The 19,848-nt window shown below is 38.9% G+C and overlaps 1 protein-coding gene across 1 annotated transcript in view; it reads left to right on the forward strand.

Moving 5' to 3' along the window:
* The first annotated feature begins 2,242 nt into the window (after positions 1–2,242).
* The window catches only part of LOC131035823 (probable protein phosphatase 2C 26), a 126,848-nt gene continuing 109,242 nt past the window's right edge, over positions 2,243–19,848 (forward strand). The window contains exon 1 of the mRNA XM_059207632.1: positions 2,243–2,567. Coding sequence (XP_059063615.1) covers positions 2,356–2,567 — 212 coding nt within the window. The 5' untranslated portion in view covers positions 2,243–2,355. The remainder of the gene's footprint in view (positions 2,568–19,848) is intronic.

The raw sequence follows: 19,848 nt of genomic DNA on the forward strand, positions 1-19,848 counted from the left end.
TTGATGAGGAATGCAAAATTGCAAGGAGAACTTTGAAAGATACAAACAAGAAAGTGTACAAGCATATTATAAGAAAGAAAAAAGTTCATTTCATGATCACAAGGCGAGAAGAGCTAATCTACTTTGGAAAAAATAAACCTAAGGTATTTCAGAAGGAGCTTCAACTAAGAAAAAAACAAAATAAAAACACTGTTATAGTGACTTAATAGTTTGATAATGCAAGACAAATTTATGAGTAGTATTCTAAGGTTGAACCCCCCCTTGATCAACACCACAACAAAATTTTTCACCATGTAGGAGATAGAGATGGGTATTAAGAAATTGGGTGTTGGAAAAGCAAAGACTTAGTTGAGCTTCAAACAAAGTATCTAAAGTGGGGTATGCAAATTCTTGCACCACACATTATGAAAATATTCAACAACATCATTTAGTAGGGGTTCCCTAATGATTAATTGGACAACTAGCCTAGTGATGCCCCTTTTCAAGAGTAGTGACATCAATAATCCTTCCAATTACAAGACCATGAACATAAATTCTTGTTTGCAAAATTATTTGGTAATATGATAGAAAATATATTTAGCAAGTGGATAGAAGAAAAAGATAAACATGCAAAAGAGCAAGTTGGTTTTAGGCCTAAGAATTCTATAATTGATCATGGTATTACCTTGAGGCACATCATTGAAATTTCCTTTTGTTGTTTTGTTGATTTCAAAAAGGCTTTCAACATTGTCCTTAGGGTTAAGCTTTGGCACATAATAGAAGTAGTTGGGATTTCTATGCATCTCAGAGTGGCTGCCCATAGGCTTTGTGAGGAGGTTAAAGTCAAAATTAGAATTTCAAAAAGTTTTAGGAGTGATATTGGGGCCAAACAAGGATGACTCCTATCCCCTACTTTTTTTGGCTTATATATTGATAAACTTGAAGGGTGATTAAATTTGCAAGGTGGCGATGGTGTTCACTTGGGCAAGTTTGTGGTAAGGCTTCTTTATGTAGATGACCTTATTTTAATTGCGAAATCGACTCTGGCATTGCAAGGGCATTTATATACCCTTGAGAATTTTTGCAGAGTGGTGGGGATTCAAGTCAATATCAACAAGATGAAAATCAATATTTTATCTAATAGAATAAAACAAAAACCATCATAAGTTCTAGTTTGAAGGCAATAATCTTGAAGAAGTTACAAAGCACAAATATCTCAAGATTGATTTCAACAAAGATCTAAGTTGGGAAGGTTGCAAAAAGAAGAGAACTTTAGGAGGTTGGAAAATATTTTATGCTCTTAAAAATAGATGCAAAGAGGTAGAGCTATAAGATTGGAAAAGCATCCAAACTCTTTTTGGGCTTTTAGTGCTTCTGGTTGTACTCCATGGGTGTGAATTGTGGGCCAACAGTACCTTAGACTCAAAGTGGAAGCAAATTGATAAAATTAAAGAAAAAACATTTGATCAAAAGTGCAAGTTCAAAATTTAAAGTTTGGTTCCTTATGATATCATGCTGAGTGAAACAAGGGTTGCTCTAGTTATTGAGGCAATAGTTATGGTACATCTTATAAGATATTTAAAAAGAATTGAGCAAATGGAATAAGGTAGACAACCTAAGGTTGTTTTAAATGATATATTGTGCAAAACAAAGAAGACTTGGATGCAACAAAATAACAAAGTGATGAGTAAATGGAATATCTATAGGAATGCACGCCCCACAAATAGTAAAGAGAGAAAGACTTTTGTTATGGATAAGTTCAACAAGTGTACATGGGGTAAAGTTTTAGGGAGAAAGAAAAAATATTATATAGAGGAGATCAATTTTTTTTGTGATAATCATCAAAAAGCATGAGTAGGGGCTAATATTCCATGGAGTGCCAAATTTCTTATTACTCATTTAAGAACTCTCATTAACTTTTTTGTGCAACAGGGTGATGGAAAAGGCCAAAAAAAGAAATGAAGAGTGCACTTTTTGCACTTATGAGATAGTAGAATCGGAAAAACATTTTGTTTTAGAAAGTAATGCCTCTAAGGACAACAAAAATAAATATGTAAATATCTTGATGACTGATTTTTAATTAAAAAACTGTTGAAAAATTGGGGACACTCATCATCATAGTATATAAAAAAATGATTGAAATACAAAAGTTAATTTAAACAAACTATTCTATAGACTATATTAATGTATTCCAACAATATAACTTTTTATATAGATTAGATGGTAGAATAAAATAGCTCACTTCAAACAGCCAAATCTCCTTATCTAATTTCGAACAAAATCCGACATTCGCATATTCTTCTAAGCCAAAATACATAAGGAAATTCCTGTCTACCTATGTTTACAGAGCTTTTGCGTTCGAAGCAATAATTTGTAATGGCCATGATGATGACAATGCCAATGGCAATGGGGAGCCTCAGGAATCTAAATTTACGTCAATTGATGCACTTTTCTCGGACGACTTCCTTCTTTTTCCCGTCCGTTTGTCCTTCTATGGTTAAAAAAAGGACACATTACGACAGAAAAAAATGCAGTACATTTCCTGTTGCTTCTGCTTCTGCTTCACAGGAGAATTGTGCCAATGAAAGGTTTGAAGTCTTGTCTCCCGCTTTGTTAGAGTCTTGCTCTTTAAGAGACATAATATTTTCACAGTCCATATTTTGCCTTTTGTTTTTGTCTGCAACTGTCTTTTCAGGGTTGCAATGGAGAGTTTCTTTGTCGTTTAATTAGTGAATTTTCGTTTCCATTGCTAGGCACATTTCCTCAGAAATTTTGTTCAGAATTCAATTCCCGCTTTTAGGATTTTGAGAGAAAATTTAACTTGTTGTCTACTTTGTGACAAGTTCTACAAGATAAAATTATTAAGTTACCGAAATTAATGAAATCTACTAGTTTTCCTGAAAGGAAATTAGGAGCCGTTGTTTTTGCTTTTTTATGACTAGAAACATGTTTGATAATTGGTTGGCTATTGCTAGACCAGGTTCTATGTAAATTCTTAATATGCAAACTGTTTTTTTTTCTAAATTGTCTCTGTAGAAAATACTAAGAAATTTGATATAGTGACGTAAGATATGGGGTAGGGCGACAAGGATTATGATGCCTTCCAAATCAGAGTATGGAAGTAAATGAATACGTGTACAGGTACAGGGACATTGTAATGTCTCCACTTTGAAATAGAATTTAATAATAAATAATAATAATAAAATTAAAATACAAAAGAATAAAAATAAAATTTAAATTAAAATATAAAAAAAAATATTTAATTAAGTTAACAAATGGTCAAAAGACATGGAATGAAAAGTTGTGACTCCCTCAAACATGAGATATAAAAGAGAGAAGAGAATCTCATTTGAGACATGCAAATCAAGGAAAGATTAATGGAAGAAGAAAATGAATGGGATGTAGATAAGGAAGTGGCTCTTTCAAATGACAGAAATTATGAAGGGATGCACTCTTTTAAAAGGGTGCTAATTGTGAAAGGTTGTGTCTTTTGCCAAAGGGCATACATGATGAAGAGATGCGACCTCCCCCTCACGTTAGGAGATATAAAGGGAAGGAAGTTCATTTGAGGAAGGGATCCAAGGGAGATTGGTTTGGAAAATAATATATTATTCTCAAAGACAGCTACGAAAGGTGGTGACTCAATTCTTATGAAAGGTGGCGCCTCAAAGTATAAAAGAAAGACCATTCCAAGCATGTCTCACTCAATCATTACTCATCTCTCATGGATCCACAAAAGCAATTATCAATTATCAAATCAAGAAAACAATTGGTCAGAAAATCATCCTATCAAATCAGTATTCATTCAATCAGCAATATATGAAACAAGCAATCATTACATCATCACTCTTCAATTACCTAATCAACCATCACTTAATAATCACTCACCAATACTTCAAGCCATACAATCAAATGAAAGCATTCAATCAATCAATCATTCATACAAGTACGAAGTACCAATCATTCAACAACAATACATCAATTATCAAGTGATCATCATCGAAGAAGAGAATTAGTAAGCATTCTATCTAAGAAGAGTGCAGACTCAGAAAATATACATTAACCAGCAGTATATATATTAATCTAATATTGTGGGATGAAGTGTAATGCATAATAATGTGGCTGATTTATTATGGGTCCTTCATTTGATAGGATGTAGAATATTATATAGAACACATTGCTACTGTTGTATATATATATTTCTGCATATATTGTTTTCTTACTATGATTCTGCCCAATAGAATAGATATAAGGATTCCTTTAAACTTTCACCAAACTACTGTTCCGTTATGGAGGGGAGGTAGAATATATGAGGAGAGCAAGAGGCTTAAGGGTCCATTCGAGTTGGGCTACTCTGGGTGGGGCTGAGAGGCTGAATGGCGGGTGTCATTCCGTGCTCCTAGACTTGGTGGACAACCTCAAGGTGCCTTATAGGACCTCCCAGAGTGCTTCATAATATGGATAGGTTATTAGGGGAGAGCTTAACGGAATTGCGCATGTACATTATGAATATTATTGAATTGATTAGAATCCTATGTTTAACATTGTTGAACTATATGTTTATTTATCTTGTGATAACTTAGTCGCAGGCTCTAAATCAAGATACTAAGTTGACAATTTACATTCCCAAACATAATCCAAATCCTCTTTGGGAATATTCTAGGGAAAATTGAGTAAAGTCCCAATAAGGGACATGGCAACTTATTTGAATTTTAATTAAACTTGAGTGCATTTTAAATTGAAACTTATGTGAAAAACCAATGCCTTGAGATTCAAACTCCTTTAGAAAAGCATTCTATCTAGTTTAAATGGTGTTACCTTAAATTAATTTATTTAGTTAAAACTTTTATTTGTATCCAAATTGAGTTATTAAATTTTTTATTTTAATTCAAAATGGGCTATTTAATCTTAAGGATTGGAGCCTTAGAGTGCTTGACACATTGAAACTGATTAAAAAAGACGATAATCCTTGGAAGAGGGTATCTATTCTTGATTGTGATTTTGTTCAAGGCTCCATAACAATGCACATCCTTATATTCCATTTTTCTCTGGCGCTATGACAATAGGAGAACCACATGGAGATTTATGTGGACAAATGTCTCCTTGATGAAACAATTATTTTTTAAAGATACATAGTGGGGGTTCTATAGGGAATGCTGCTTATGAAATAGAAATAACTACATAATAGATTGTAATACATCAAAGCTACATAACACAAAAATACCTTTGAGAGTATTGGGCCTAGCCAAACTTGTAGAAGCAAAAAAAAATGTTAATATGATGCACCAAAAGCCCAAAACATTCCTCCTAGGCTGATTGATACACAAAAACTACACAAGCAAACTACAACCAAAAGAGACCATGACAAAGAAAAGTCTCTAAATAAAAAACTGACTACATTACTCCCTCTATTAGTCCCTTCCACCAGGAGAGACATATCTTGTGTTGATCACCTCTTTAGCCAAGGGCATATTGACATTCCTAGTCACCGCTCTAAGATGACCGATAAGAGAAGGAAAGTGTACTCCATAACATATCTCCTATCAATATCAAGAATGATGAATAGATGATCCTCAAAAGAAAGTAATCACGTAATCATTGCCTATGTCCGAGCACCTTTGATAATGGTGAACATTTAATGCATATAGTACGTGACTAACATCTTCACAATATGCACATAGAATCCTTATTTTAGATTCATTCATTTATAAGATTGATAGAATCCGACCTTTGGGAAGAGGAAGACATCAAGCCAACACCATGAATATCCACAACTTCCACCTCTTGCTTTGCTTGCATAATTAAGTACTATGTTGACATGCTAGATATTTGATTAGGTAGGAACATTTAAAGAAGCTTGAAGCACAGTTCTGCATTTGGAAGATAGTGAGCTAGATTGGAGATAAAATCTCTGCAAATTGCTGCCTTTGAGCAGCGAATGTAATGTCCCTTTTTTGTGAATGCCCTAATTTTTGCCCTAAACCTCAATTTCCAAGTAAAACAAGAAATGGAATAGGGTTAGTGATATCATTTACTTGATTGAGATCTTGCAAACATGTTAGGAAATCATTTCGAAACATAATTCATATAATAGACCCTCCTATTAGGAACATCAATTCAAATCAAAAGCATATATTTTTCCTACTAGGTTAGAAACAATAACTTAATCATAAGATATCTCTAATTTATCGGGAAATTCAACCATAGGGGAACTAGGATAAGGTGGCTTGATAGGGTGCCTAAGAGATCCTCTACCCCAGGCCCAAGAGTGGATACACCATGTCTCTTGTCCTCATGTGACCTTCTGTCAGCCATATGAAGTGGTGTACCTAGTGAGATGTCCGATAACCGTTTCCCCTTCATCATGCCATCCTATTCCATTGATTGGACTTCTTAGTCTATTGATCAACCATGATAGAGGGTTGGGGTGCATTTACAATAGGGTGTCCTGAAAGTCTTTCCCTTCTAAACCCAAGGGCAGGGCACTCCTTGCATCCCCTTGGCCTCATGGGACCACCAGTCAATCACCATGAGGTGGCATACTTAGAAGAGGACCTCATAATTGTTTCCCCTCCTTGTAATCCCTTACTATCCCCATCATGGTTGATTTCAGCATTCAAGCAAACATATGAAGAATTATTCATTATGGCATATATTCTATATATACCATATAATAATATCATACTCCTAGACTGTATATACATTGTTCATAAGTGAGAAAATATAATTAAGATTTATTATGCTATATATATCACAAGAACTCCATACCAAATCACAGTTATAATATCAAATTGCTGTACGTCTGAATCTGGTTATCTATATCAGATCTGATTCTCTTCGATGTCTTCCTTTACATCTGCTGTAAACTCACAAATTAGAATGATGTTCAATGAATTTCCTTCTAATGTCCACCAAAAGACTTGTTTATATATCCCTCAAACATGCTTCTTTATCCAATGGTCACCTTTTTTTGATTAGGTCAGCCAGCATTAATATAATAAATAATTATTTGTTTTGATCCCATCTCCAGAGGGAGCGCTTGAAACAAGGAAGTCGGCCTCAAAAATAATATTCATTTGCCTTATTTATGTCTTTTAAACATTAGGAAGTGGGTCGGCCTTCTAATACAGATTCATTTAATTTATATTCTTTATTGCTGTCTTTATTTGTTAAACTCTACCTTTTAACTTATTAGTTTCTGCTTTTGTATGCTAATCTTTTAATTATTAATTGCTGCATTTAAGCATGACGATATAATATATATATATATATACTTGGTCTGCTCTTCAAACATAGTCAGCCAAGTTTGGCAATTATAAATACTCCCTCACATAGTTAGCCAGTCTTCATAAAATACATGTTCCTCACAGCTTCTGATTGAAGACTTCATAACAGGTGAGAATCTTCATATGTTGTTCATAAAGACAGCCTTGAGGATATATGTATGGATTTCAATTTGCTTTAAACCCCAAATAGGTTGGCCCTAATACAAATTAGTGTGATTTCATTCATCTTCATATTGAGTTGGCCCTTTTTTGTTATTATTCTCTCGGCCAGCTACTAATAGGAGTTGCGATCTGATGTAGGGGCATGATAGTGACCATTCATGATCCAACAATGCCTGTTTCCCAAGATAGATTTCACAATCCCTAGAGATGTCAAGGCTTGTGACAGGCACATATGCATTGTAAATGGGGGCTTGAAATGTATCCTTGAGATAATTGCACCCCATCTCGATGTACCAATGACTGGCTCTCCATCCCACCCAAGCAAGTAGCACCAGGATTGGGAGTAAGCTAACTATTCCAATATATCGTAGCCACTACCTTTGCAATGCAATAAAAATACTACCCTTACCAATCTTCAAAACACTACACATCTTTGTTGTGCCCCACATAGAGACATTAATGCACTATTTAAAGCCCAATCAAATTGTATGCCACCATGCTGGGTGCTAATGGCTTTGCATGTGCCACAACCATCCTTAATCAAATAATTTTAATCATTGTGTGAAGGAGTAATCTTCACTATTCCAATGTATGTCATTAGAAATTCAACGAGGATAATAGATTACAAACTATTTAAGATTGTTCAAGGAATCAAACGTGTGGCAATATATTGTCAAAATCTGGGCTTGAGACACCTCTTCATGGCTAGATGATCCACTACCACATTAAGGTGCCCATTCAGTGTATATCTTTGATCTCACCAAAACTCTAGGTTACCTTTATAGCTTCTTCTACAGCTCAACCCACACAAGCCCTTGACGTTTATATCCCCTCATATCTAGGGGGGGTTTGATATATAATCTGAAGTCAGGTTGTGCCAAAATTTCAGACTATGGCTGTAAATAGTCATTAGTGGTGCTTGTTCAATCTCTACACTAGCTAGATAGGTGGCAAAAGAGTTTAATTTTCTTTTGTAATACTCAAATCTGGCAGTCAAAATTTTGCTTTATGATATAATCCTCTCCTACATATCTGTTCAACTTCCAGCTCAAACTATTGCCCTTGCATAATGCATTCATCACAATTAAAGAGTCCCCCTCCATAATAATATTCTTTACATTTTGCTTGTTTACTGCTCCTAATCACACTAGAAGGTCCTCGTATTCCATCTGACTGTTAGTTCCAATTCTCAAAAATAATGATCCAACATACAACATATCTCCCTGCAAGTTACGTAAAACAAAGCCTCTGCCAAATAATCCCGGATTCCCCCTCAAAGCTCCATAAAAATTCATTTTAGAAACCCCTTATAATGGGGAGATCCAAAACTCTAAATTGCAGCTGTGCCCTCCAACCCCTTGTTGCTTCTTTAAGTTTATGTATCCCTTAGCCCTTGAACAGGAGGATCCAACAATTCTTGAAATTGTTTCATCACTTCATTTACCTTGAAAATGCATTATTCATCAAGGCTTATATTTGGAAGCACACAATTTACTAGCTACTGGATCTGGTGCTTTATCTCTCTCTTAGGAAACACACCTTTAGGCTGTTAGAATTCCTCCTTGAAAGGCTTGCAACAGTTGTTTCATTTGCTTCTGCTCATTGTTAGTGCATATTCAAGGAGAAGTTTTACATTTAACTATCTTACCGTCCTGCTTATCTCTCAAAAGAAGCAAGTTTTATATTCAACTATTTCACAGTCCTACTTATCTTGAAAAAGAAACAAGGAAAAACTTCTCACTCACGTTAATAAGTTTCTTTGCTTAGTTGGCACTTACCAAGGAGAGGTTGTATTTGCCTTTATCTATAGTGATGGCAAAGCTCTTACCGTCCTCAACCAAGCAATATTTGTTTGGTCTCCTTGTTAAGCTATCATCTTCTCAAAGTGTATGGCTGCCAAACGTTACAACAAAAGATTCAAGGGGCATAACATTTACTTATTCATCATTATGAAATGCTCATTTATATCAAACTCAACTTTGTATTTTCTTGATACTTCTGTTTTTAGTTTTTACTGTTTGTTTCACCCATAGTTTGCAGACTTGGACTCCGAGAGTACTCGGTAAGCCCATAATTTTCAACTTGACAAAGGCTCAGCAAAAACTTGACATTTTAGAGAGTACTAAAAATTAAAATTTCTTAGAAAAACATATTTTAATTTCTTTCGGCAAATTTCTATTACAAAATGTATTAAATTAAAAATTGACATTTTGAAAGAGAAAATGCATTGTTTTATAGAAAAAAATGTGTGAACACCTTTTAACCAGCATTTAATCCGTGTCGGCGTTTTTACCTGTGTTTTCCTTGTGTCTATAAAAACTTGTGAGTCAAACTTGTAAAAACTCGTGTAGCATAGAAAACAGAGAAAACTTGACAACCAATCCCAAAGAATATGGAGGAGGTGGTTATATGGCAATATGCCTCCAACCTAAGCTTCTCTAGTCACACTCGTAAAATCATATTTGATGTGGACAAGAACCGAAAAGAGCATCAATTTTGACCTTCTAATCTGAATTTGGTATGCTAGAGTTTAGTCGTTTCAATTCTATTCTCAGCCTCCTTGCTACTCAAACACACCTCTTGGCAAGCAATCTTCCAATCTACATCAGACCTGTTCCCAATAACTTTGCTTTCAACCAATGTGACAATAGCTTTCTTGTATTGTCCTTTGGCGTGGTTCTTGGGGTGTGATTTCAACGTATTTCTAGCATTTGTTTTTCATTATTGCCCAGCTATTTCACAATGCCCAAAATGTTTTACGGCTTCTTTAATCTTTTTAAGGTGTTCCTTTACCTCTCTATTCACCTTTACTTTGTCTTTGAGGTACCTTGTTGATTTGATGAAGAGGATTGACTTGGGGGTCCCTTGTCCATCTCATGCTTCATTGATGATTTTGGGCATGGCCAAGATTTACCTCCTTATGTGGTTATGAACTCCTCCAAGGTACTTACCAACACATTACAAGAAATTTCCTCTTGCTGATTCTGTTTCTTTGTGGACATCTCAAGTTGCAAGGGAATTGATTCACTTTGCTGATTTTGTTAAGGGTATAAACTTGAAAATCTAGTTGCAACAAGAAGTTCTGCACAAATCTGTTAAATTCTTGTAACATCATGTTTTGCGTTGCACACGCTCCCTATCGCCGACAGGGTCCCCCTTCCTGTTTTTGAGCCTTTCGTCTTTGCCCTGTTGAGTTTCGCGCGGAGTGTCTCGCGTCCTTTCGAGCGAGTCCACGACTGGTCCGTAAAGTGATGGTATCGAAGAAAAGAGTTGATGAATCCACCCGGCTAGTCTAGCCCTCGGGCACGAATGCCAAGAGGTTTGTTCGAAATTTTGAAAATCGCCTTGGATAGGCGTAAGGTGATAGAACTTGGCGAAGCCCGCCAAGCAAGAGCAGTGCGTCTAAAGGTCGCACGAGGACCAAAGTCACTGTTTTTCCGCACAAAGAGCTATGAAGTAGATTGAATAAGGTTTGTCTCCGCGATGTTTGTGGGATTTGAGTAAAGGATGATTTTCGCCTGCTGATGAAGAAGTGAATTTCTTGACCAAAGTGCCGAGGTTGCGAAACTTGCCCAAATGCCTTGGAGTTCCGAAGCCTCCGAAATCCAAATTTGTAGAATCTGGCGAAACTAGTCTGGAGTCTGAAATTTTGCTAAAGTTCCCAAAATTGTCTTATGGGCCGAATTTCGGACCCAGAGGCCAAAGGTTAAAATTTCACAAGGTTGAGAATTTGCTAAAATCACCCGGGGGGCCGAATTTCGGACCCTGGGGCGAAAATTTCAAAATTCAAAGTTTCCTACTTGGTCCGAAAATGCTTTTTAAATATTGCAAAAGATGGGTTAGGTCCGAAAATCACTTAACATGTCCATTTTTGGACCTTGGGGCGAAAATTGGAAAATGTGAAATCTTGCAAAAAGTGGGTCAAGGTCCGAAAATCACTTAACATGCCCATTTTCGGACCTTGGGGCGAAAATTAGAAAATTTGAAAAAGGCGAAATCTTGCAAAAAGACCCTCAAGGTCTGAAATTCGCTTTAGACCTCCAAATTCAGACCCTAGCTCTGAAATTTCAAAATATATCAAATTTGCAAAAGATGTTATGAGGTCCGAAGTTTTTTTTTAAAAACTTGCAAAGAGTGGCGTAAGGTCCGAAATTGGTGCAAATTTGTAAAAGCGCGTTTAGGTCTGAAGTTTTTGCGAATGACATTTAGGTTCGGAAACCTTTTCTAACTCACAAAAATGCTTAAATGCTCCGAAATTTGCAGAATCATACGAAAGGTCCGAAGTTTTTGGCAAAGTGTTGAACTCCAGAAATTGCCAAAATCGCAAAATGCCCCGAAGCTTTGAAGTTTGAAGATGCAAAAGCATGCGAACATGGGCCTAGGGTTCGAAGTTTTGAAAATTTGCGAAACATGTTAAGTGCTCCGAAAATCTCTAGTTAAAAAAAAAAAAAAACCCTAGGCGCTCCGAAATTCGCCAGAAGGTTAAAAATCTCCAAAATCGCAAAAGGCAATGAATGCTCCGAAGTTTGTATAGAAGGCGTCTAGGTCCAGCTACGAAGTCCTTGCAAAATCTCCGAAATTTGCCATAGACACATGGCGTCCAAGGTTTGCATAGCTCGCAAGAGGCGTTATTGGGTCCGAAGTTTGCCCTTAGGATTAAATAAAAGCAAAGTTTAAATTTCAAAGGGCCTCCATATCCCCAAGGCCGCGAGGTGGAAGATAGATGCAGAATTTACAAAACTCTCCAAAAGGTCCGAAATGAGAAGATAAACGCCATTCAAATTTGATAAACCCCCTCCACTGTAATATCCCACTAATTTTTTTTGTTTTTTCAGGCCAATAGCAATTCATCCACAACAATTACCCGTTAAGGTTAGAGTAATAAGCAAAACAACTAAAGGGAACCCTTACACCTTTTGTTCACCGAGAGCCCAGACTGGGAGGGTGAGAGCATACGGTGTTTCGAGGATCGTCAGCATCAATAAACAAACTGAACATTACAACTACATGGGCGGCAAGCCATCCCCTTCTGCTTATCCAGCAGGATAGAAACTAAACTTCTTGGCGGTAAACCGACCAAGGGAACTATTACAAGAAATAGAAGTTCAATCACTCTACCGCGTATTTCAGCGGGAGGACATTACATTAACAATCACTCTACCGCATATTTCAGCGGGAGGACCAAAACATTGAACTTTATCACTCGACCACTTATTCAGCGGGAGGACATTACATTAAAACATCACTCTACCGCATATTTCAGCGGGAGGACTATTTATCAAAGAAAACTGAATTACAAAACTGAGAAGGCGGCAAGCCAGCCTCTTCCACTTATGCAGTGGGAATTACAAAAATAAGCAGATAGAATGGGATGCTCAGTACTACTGAAACAATCCTTACAATAAGGAGATGAGATGAGAAGATTAACTGCAGATTTCTACACAATACTGTAATTTTCTGTTACACTGCTCTGCAGGTTGAAAGTACAGTTCCAGCAGCCCATGAAAACATGAAAATACTCATAACTCACTCAATTCTTACCCGAATTGACTCAAATCAAGCCCAATCCCACCATACATCCAATACAATGACAACCAATCACAGCCACACCCCAAACAACCCTCTTTTTATTTTGCACGCATCCCAATGCAACCCAAAAAACCCACGCCTAGACTAGGAATTTCGATTTTGCATAATTAAATCAATACTCAAACAAATATGCTAAAAACTTACAAACTTATTTGCCAGTGCTGGGAAGGAAGATAGGAATAATACCCATAACTATCAGACGCTCCAACAGAGAGATGTGAGCAAAAATGTGTTTCAGCCACAGGCAAAACCAGCAAGTCCAGAATCGTTGCAACACCAAGATGTCTATGGCAAAGCTCTGAAAGCGATAGGAGAATACAAGGCACAGCTAGGTACTGTATTTCAAGTACGAAACCGGGTAGCACTAGGGAGACGCACTCCGAAGCCTCAAGTTTTGTCGCCAATCCGGCAGCATAACATTACAGATTTTCAAGATGATGCAAATGGGAACCCAAGCCTCATATTTATAACTTCATTCTTCAAATCCAAATGACATCCCTCCAAATTCCACGCTTGCATTTGAATTTCATTCCACTTTCATGTGGACCCAAGAGTAGCGCCCAACTCCCTAAGTCAGAAGTCACGCCCAAGAGAGGGGAGGACCCACGTTGGACACTTAGGCACAAAATGGCGATGTAAAGTGAAATAATAAACATTTCACATCCCATAAAATAATTGAATTTCGCCCAAACTTAGGATTAAACAGGCATTAATCCCAAATTTAATAAACCAGCATCCAATAAATAGATTAATTAAATATTAACCTTAGGAAAGGAAATAATATTTAATTATGTTGCAAATATCTCCCGCACTGATTATTATCACCTCCAAGATGAAACTGAACCCAGACGACCACAAACTGCTGCAGAATTCAAACCCCTGACTACTGCCAAAAATAGAAATGTGCCACCCAGCCACTTACTAAAAATAGTAAGTCAAGAATTAATGCTCAGAAAAATATGATCATCGCGTCCAGCGGCAAAGCAAGGAGTGTTCGGTCAGACAATGGTACCAGAACGGTCATCCCCTGACTTACTAAAAATAGTAAGTCTTCGTTTCATCGATGCTAGACCCTGATTACTCATTCCACCTAGCCTACGGGTCTCAGGGATAGGCTAATGGACCTCTGAAAGAACATCAGTGAGAAGGGGACATTACAGTCCGCCCTCCCCAAAATTGCTTGTCCTCAAGCAACTGTAAGGCTGGATGCAATAGAATCTCCTCATTCTCCCACGTAGCATCCTCTGCTGGTAGGTTCTTCCATTTGATCAAGTATTCCCTGATCACTCTTCTCCTCAAAGTTCGCTCCCTGAATTCAAGGACAGCTTCTGGAACCAAAACCAACTCTCCCTCCTCATCAAGTGGAGGTAGCTCAGCTGAAGCAACTACATTATGTCCCAAAGCCTTCTTAAGGCGAGACACATGAAACACATTATGGATCCTGCTGCTTGCCGGTAATTCCAACTCATAAGGCACTTCTCCAACCCTTCTACTGACTCTGAAAGGCCCATAGAATCGAGGTTTCAATTTCTCAACCCCACTCTTCTTGAGAGTAGACTGCCTGTAAGGCTGGAGCCTCAAATAAACCATGTCGCCCACCTCAAAGGTGCTCTCAATACGCTGCTGATCAGCATACAACTTCTGCTGATTCTGTGCATGTTGTAGATTGTCCCTCAATATTCTCAGAATATCCTGACTTTGCTGTATCATATCTTTCGCCTGAGGGGTTCTGCTATCACCAAATACCAAGTCTGCGAAGCTAGGAGCTTCATAACCATATAGTGCCATGAATGGTGACATCCGGATGGACATGTGATAGGAAGAATTGTAACAATACTCCCCTAGGTGAAGCCACCTCACCCAAGTATTCTGCTGTTCCGAGACATAGTTTCTGAGATAACCTTCCACCCACTTATTTACTATCTCGGTCTGTCCATCAGTTTGGGGGTGATAACTGGTGCTTGGAGTGAGCACAGTCCCGCACAATCTGAAAATTTCCTGCCAAAAGGCACTTAGGAACTTGCTGTCTCTATCACTCACAATGTTCTTCGGTAAACCATGCAGTCTGAATACCTCTCGGAAGAACACTTCAGCAACTTGTGCTGCTGTAAAAGAGCTGGTAATGGCGAAGAAATGAGCAAACTTTGTAAGTCTGTCCACCACTACATAAATACTATCTTTTCCTTGAGCCCGAGGCAACCCCGTGATGAAATCCATGGAAATACTTTCCCATTTTTGACCGGGAATAGGCAAGGGTTGTAACAAACCAGCAGGTAGAGTGTGCTCATCCTTGTTCTTCTGACATGTATGACACTCTTTAATGTACTTCAAAACATCATTTTTAAGCCCCTTCCAAGAGAATCTCTCCCGGATCTGCCTGTATGTCTTGAAATAACCTTGGTGACCAGCAAGGGGAATGTCATGGAAGGTCTGCAAAATCTTCTCTTTTAACTTAGATTCAGGTACTATGAAGATTCTTCCCTTGTACAGTATCAATCCTTCAACCAATTTGTACCTTTCATCATGAAAAGTACCCTCTACAAGACTGATTGCAAACTGATTTTTGGCATAATCAGCAGCAACAACTCTTTCCAACCAGCAGTAAGCTCGCAGAGTGAGCTCAAATGGGGCCTCCGTGATAAGGCATCTGCTACCACATTGTTTTTCCCCTTTACATACTCAATATCGAAGTCGTAAGCTTGTAGCTTACTCACCCATTTCTGCTGTCTCTCATTCAGATCCTTCTGGTGCATGAAGTGCTTAAGACTGTTGTGGTCAGTCTTGACAATGAACTTACTTCCCACCAAATATTGTCTGAATTTTGCAAGTGCATGCATTATGGCAAGCATTTCCTTGTCATAAATGGAGTATAGTCTCTCAGGACCTCTCAACTTTCTGCTCTCAAAAACTATAGGGTGCTTATCCTGCATGAGGACCGCACCAACACCTTCTCCAGACGCATCACATTGTAGTTCAAATGGCCTGGTAAAATCGGGTAATGCTAAAACTGGGCAGGAACTCATGATCCTCTTAAACTGCTCAAATGTTGTCTGTGCCTTCTCAGACCACTCAAAGGCCCCTTTCTTGGTAAGATCTGTAAGGGGGGCAGCCAACTGAGAATATCCCTTTACAAATCTCCGATAGAATCCACACAATCCCAAAAATCCTCTCAGATGTGTTATGTTTTCGGGAGTAGGCCAATCGATGATAGCCCTAATCTTTTCAGGGTCTACCTTCACACCTCCTGCACTGATGATGTGACCCAGGTAGAGCAACTCTTCCATCCCAAATTCACACTTGGATTCCTTGGCAAACAGGGATTCAGATTCTAGTATGCCCAACACTTCATCCAACTGCTGAAGATGCTCTTTCCATGATCTGCTGAAAATCAGGATGTCATCAAAAAATTTCAACACAAACTTCCTCAATTGTTCGTGGAAGATCCTGTTCATGCATGACTGGAATGTAGCAGGAGCATTCGTCAACCCAAAGGGCATGACTAAGAACTCAAAGTGCCCCAAAGTGGCACCTGAAAGCAGTCTTCTCCACATCTGAAGCTCTCATCCTAATCTGATGGTACCCCGATCTGAGGTCAATTTTGGAAAAGAACACTGCCCCATGTAGCTCATCAATGAGCTCATCAATCCTCGGAATAGGATACCGATTCTTGATGGTCTTCTGATTCAGCGATCTATAATCCACACACATGCGCATGGTCCCATCCTTCTTTCTCACCAGAACAACAGCCGAAGCAAAGGGACTTTTGCTAGGCCGGATGTAACCCATGTCAAGCAATTCCTGAATTGCTTTCTCGATCTCATCTTTCTGCTTTTTGGGGTATCGGTAAGGAGTAGTCATGACTGGCTTAGCTCCTTCCTCAAGCTCAATAATGTGTTCAGCACCTCTTTCAGGAGGTCTACCAGGAGGTGGCTTTTCGAACACCTTGCTTCTCTTAGTTATCAAAGCTTGAATGTCTTCAGGATACTTTCTGTGCTCTTGTTGTGGTTCTGAAGGTATTACCACAATATTGCTCTTATCTTTGACCATTGCTGAAATGTCCGAGGAATAATTGCCCTTATCCACCAATGGATTGGAAGGCATTATCAAACACTCCGCTGCCCACTCCACCTGATTATGGCGGATCAGCCTCTCCATTCTTTTCAAGGATACAACCTTAAGTCCCCCATGCGACATTCCTCTCAAAACTACCTTTTTCCCTTCGGACATGAATTTCAGCTCCATGGTTTGTAGGTTTAGTGTGATCTCACCAAGAGATCTCAACCATTGAATCCCGAGGACTGCATCATCAGTCCCTCCAATGCTTACCACAAAGAAATCATCTCTGATTTCATGATTTCCCAACTTCAGAGACATGTTGGAAATCATTCTATTACAGGATATAGTGGAGCCATTTGCTACCATGACTTTGAAGCCCTCAACTTCCTCTGCCACTAGTCCCTTTTTTGCAACAATTCTTTCATCAATGAAGTTGTGTGTTGCACCCGTGTCAATGAGAGCTATGACACGATGCTCTCCAATCACACCCCGAACTCTGAAAGACTCATTCTTGTGAATGCTCGAGAGTTGAGCAACTACTCCTCTATCTTCTGACCCAAATTCGGGCCCTTCAAGAGCCTCTTCATACTCGCTGTCCTCAACTTCAGTCTGCTGTTCTGAAATTTCAGAATCTGATCCATCTCCAGAATAGCCTTCCATTTGATGTAAATTCCCCTTTCCATGGCACCTATGCCCGGGAACCCACAGTTCTCTGCAAGAATAGCATAGATTCTTTCTCCGGAGCTCTTGACGGAGCCCATCATCCATTCGCGGAGGGAACCTCTTGGTCTGATTAGTTAACTTCTTTTTATCCTTTCTGAAAGGGAAAGGCTTGGACTGAATTTTACTCTTAGGGGCAGCCAACTCCATACTTCTGGATTTTTTTATAGCTTCTGCCAGTGTGGGCGGATCAAAAGCTTTGACCCATCCTCTCAATGGTTCTTCAAGTCCTTCAGTCAAAAGGACAACCAGTCGCTTCTCTGAGATGCTACTCACCATGACTGACAGGTTTTGGAATTCAGTCACGTAAGTGTCCAAGGAACCTTGCTGCCTCAGTTGTGCAAGTTCTCTAAACTTCACCTCTGGATCCCTGGTGTCAAATCTCTCAATTAGCTTGTTGGTGAAATCAGCGTAGGTGGTGACTAAGTTGTGACCAAGGGTGACCAACCCATGGTACCACCATTCGTGGGCCACTCCATCCAAGTGCAAGGTAGCAAACTTGATGGCATCCTCCTCCGGCATCGGTCTCAAGGACAAGTAATTGTCCAACTTCTGTACCCATGCTCTAGCAGTACCCTTAGCGCTCCCATCAAAGTGTGCTAAGGTCACTCTTCCAAGAGCTTGCTGGAAATCTCTTGGGGCAGCAGACTTGTAGTCATTCCTCCGTCCTCTTTTCATTTTCTGATTCATGAATTGATCCAGAGTTAGGATATCTCGGATCTCACCAGGAAGGGAAGCATACTCCATGTAGCTATTTCTTATCTCATTAGCTGTGGGTATCTCTGTTTCAGCTTGTTGTACTTCTTTGGGCAAAAAGACAGGTTGTAAAGGCCTTGGGGCTGAACCTCCATTGTTACTCCCGTTATTGCTCCCATTCCCATTGCTTACAGGAATGTTAGAAGTGCTGGCTTCCGGTCCATTGTTGGGCTGATTAGGGGTCCCAACAACGTTCTGGTTGAGCTTTGACAGCAGTAATGACATCATGTCCATCATGGCATTGAATTGCCTCTCTGCCTTCTTGTCGGGTGCCTCATTTGTTTCTGCAGCCTTATCTGCCATTGAATCCACTGAATCTGAGGTATCTAAATTCTTCCCTCTGTTCCTCAGTACTTCTGAAAATGTGTCCTCTTCGGGCACTATAGGAACCTGAAACTGCTATCTCTTCTGTTCTCTGTTGTAGTGTCTGACGTCTCTGTCACTCATGGAGACTTCTGAACCCACTGACTCTCACAGGCTGGCAGGAAAACCAGCTCTGATACCACTGTAATATCCCACTAATTTTTTTTGTTTTTTCAGGCCAATAGCAATTCATCCACAACAATTACCCGTTAAGGTTAGAGTAATAAGCAAAACAACTAAAGGGAACCCTTACACCTTTTGTTCACCGAGAGCCCAGACTGGGAGGGTGAGAGCATACGGTGTTTCGAGGATCGTCAGCATCAATAAACAAACTGAACATTACAACTGCATGGGCGGCAAGCCATCCCCTTCTGCTTATCCAGCAGGATAGAAACTAAACTTCTTGGCGGTAAACCGACCAAGGGAACTATTACAAGAAATAGAAGTTCAATCACTCTACCGCGTATTTCAGCGGGAGGACATTACATTAACAATCACTCTACCGCATATTTCAGCGGGAGGACCAAAACATTGAACTTTATCACTCGACCACTTATTCAGCGGGAGGACATTACATTAAAACATCACTCTACCGCATATTTCAGCGGGAGGACTATTTATCAAAGAAAACTGAATTACAAAACTGAGAAGGCGGCAAGCCAGCCTCTTCCACTTATGCAGTGGGAATTACAAAAATAAGCAGATAGAATGGGATGCTCAGTACTACTGAAACAATCCTTACAATAAGGAGATGAGATGAGAAGATTAACTGCAGATTTCTACACAATACTGTAATTTTCTGTTACACTGCTCTGCAGGTTGAAAGTACAGTTCCAGCAGCCCATGAAAACATGAAAATACTCATAACTCACTCAATTCTTACCCGAATTGACTCAAATCAAGCCCAATCCCACCATACATCCAATACAATGACAAC

This window comes from Cryptomeria japonica, chromosome 7 (genome assembly GCF_030272615.1).
Source record: "Cryptomeria japonica chromosome 7, Sugi_1.0, whole genome shotgun sequence".
Taxonomy (NCBI): Eukaryota; Viridiplantae; Streptophyta; class Pinopsida; order Cupressales; family Cupressaceae; genus Cryptomeria; species Cryptomeria japonica.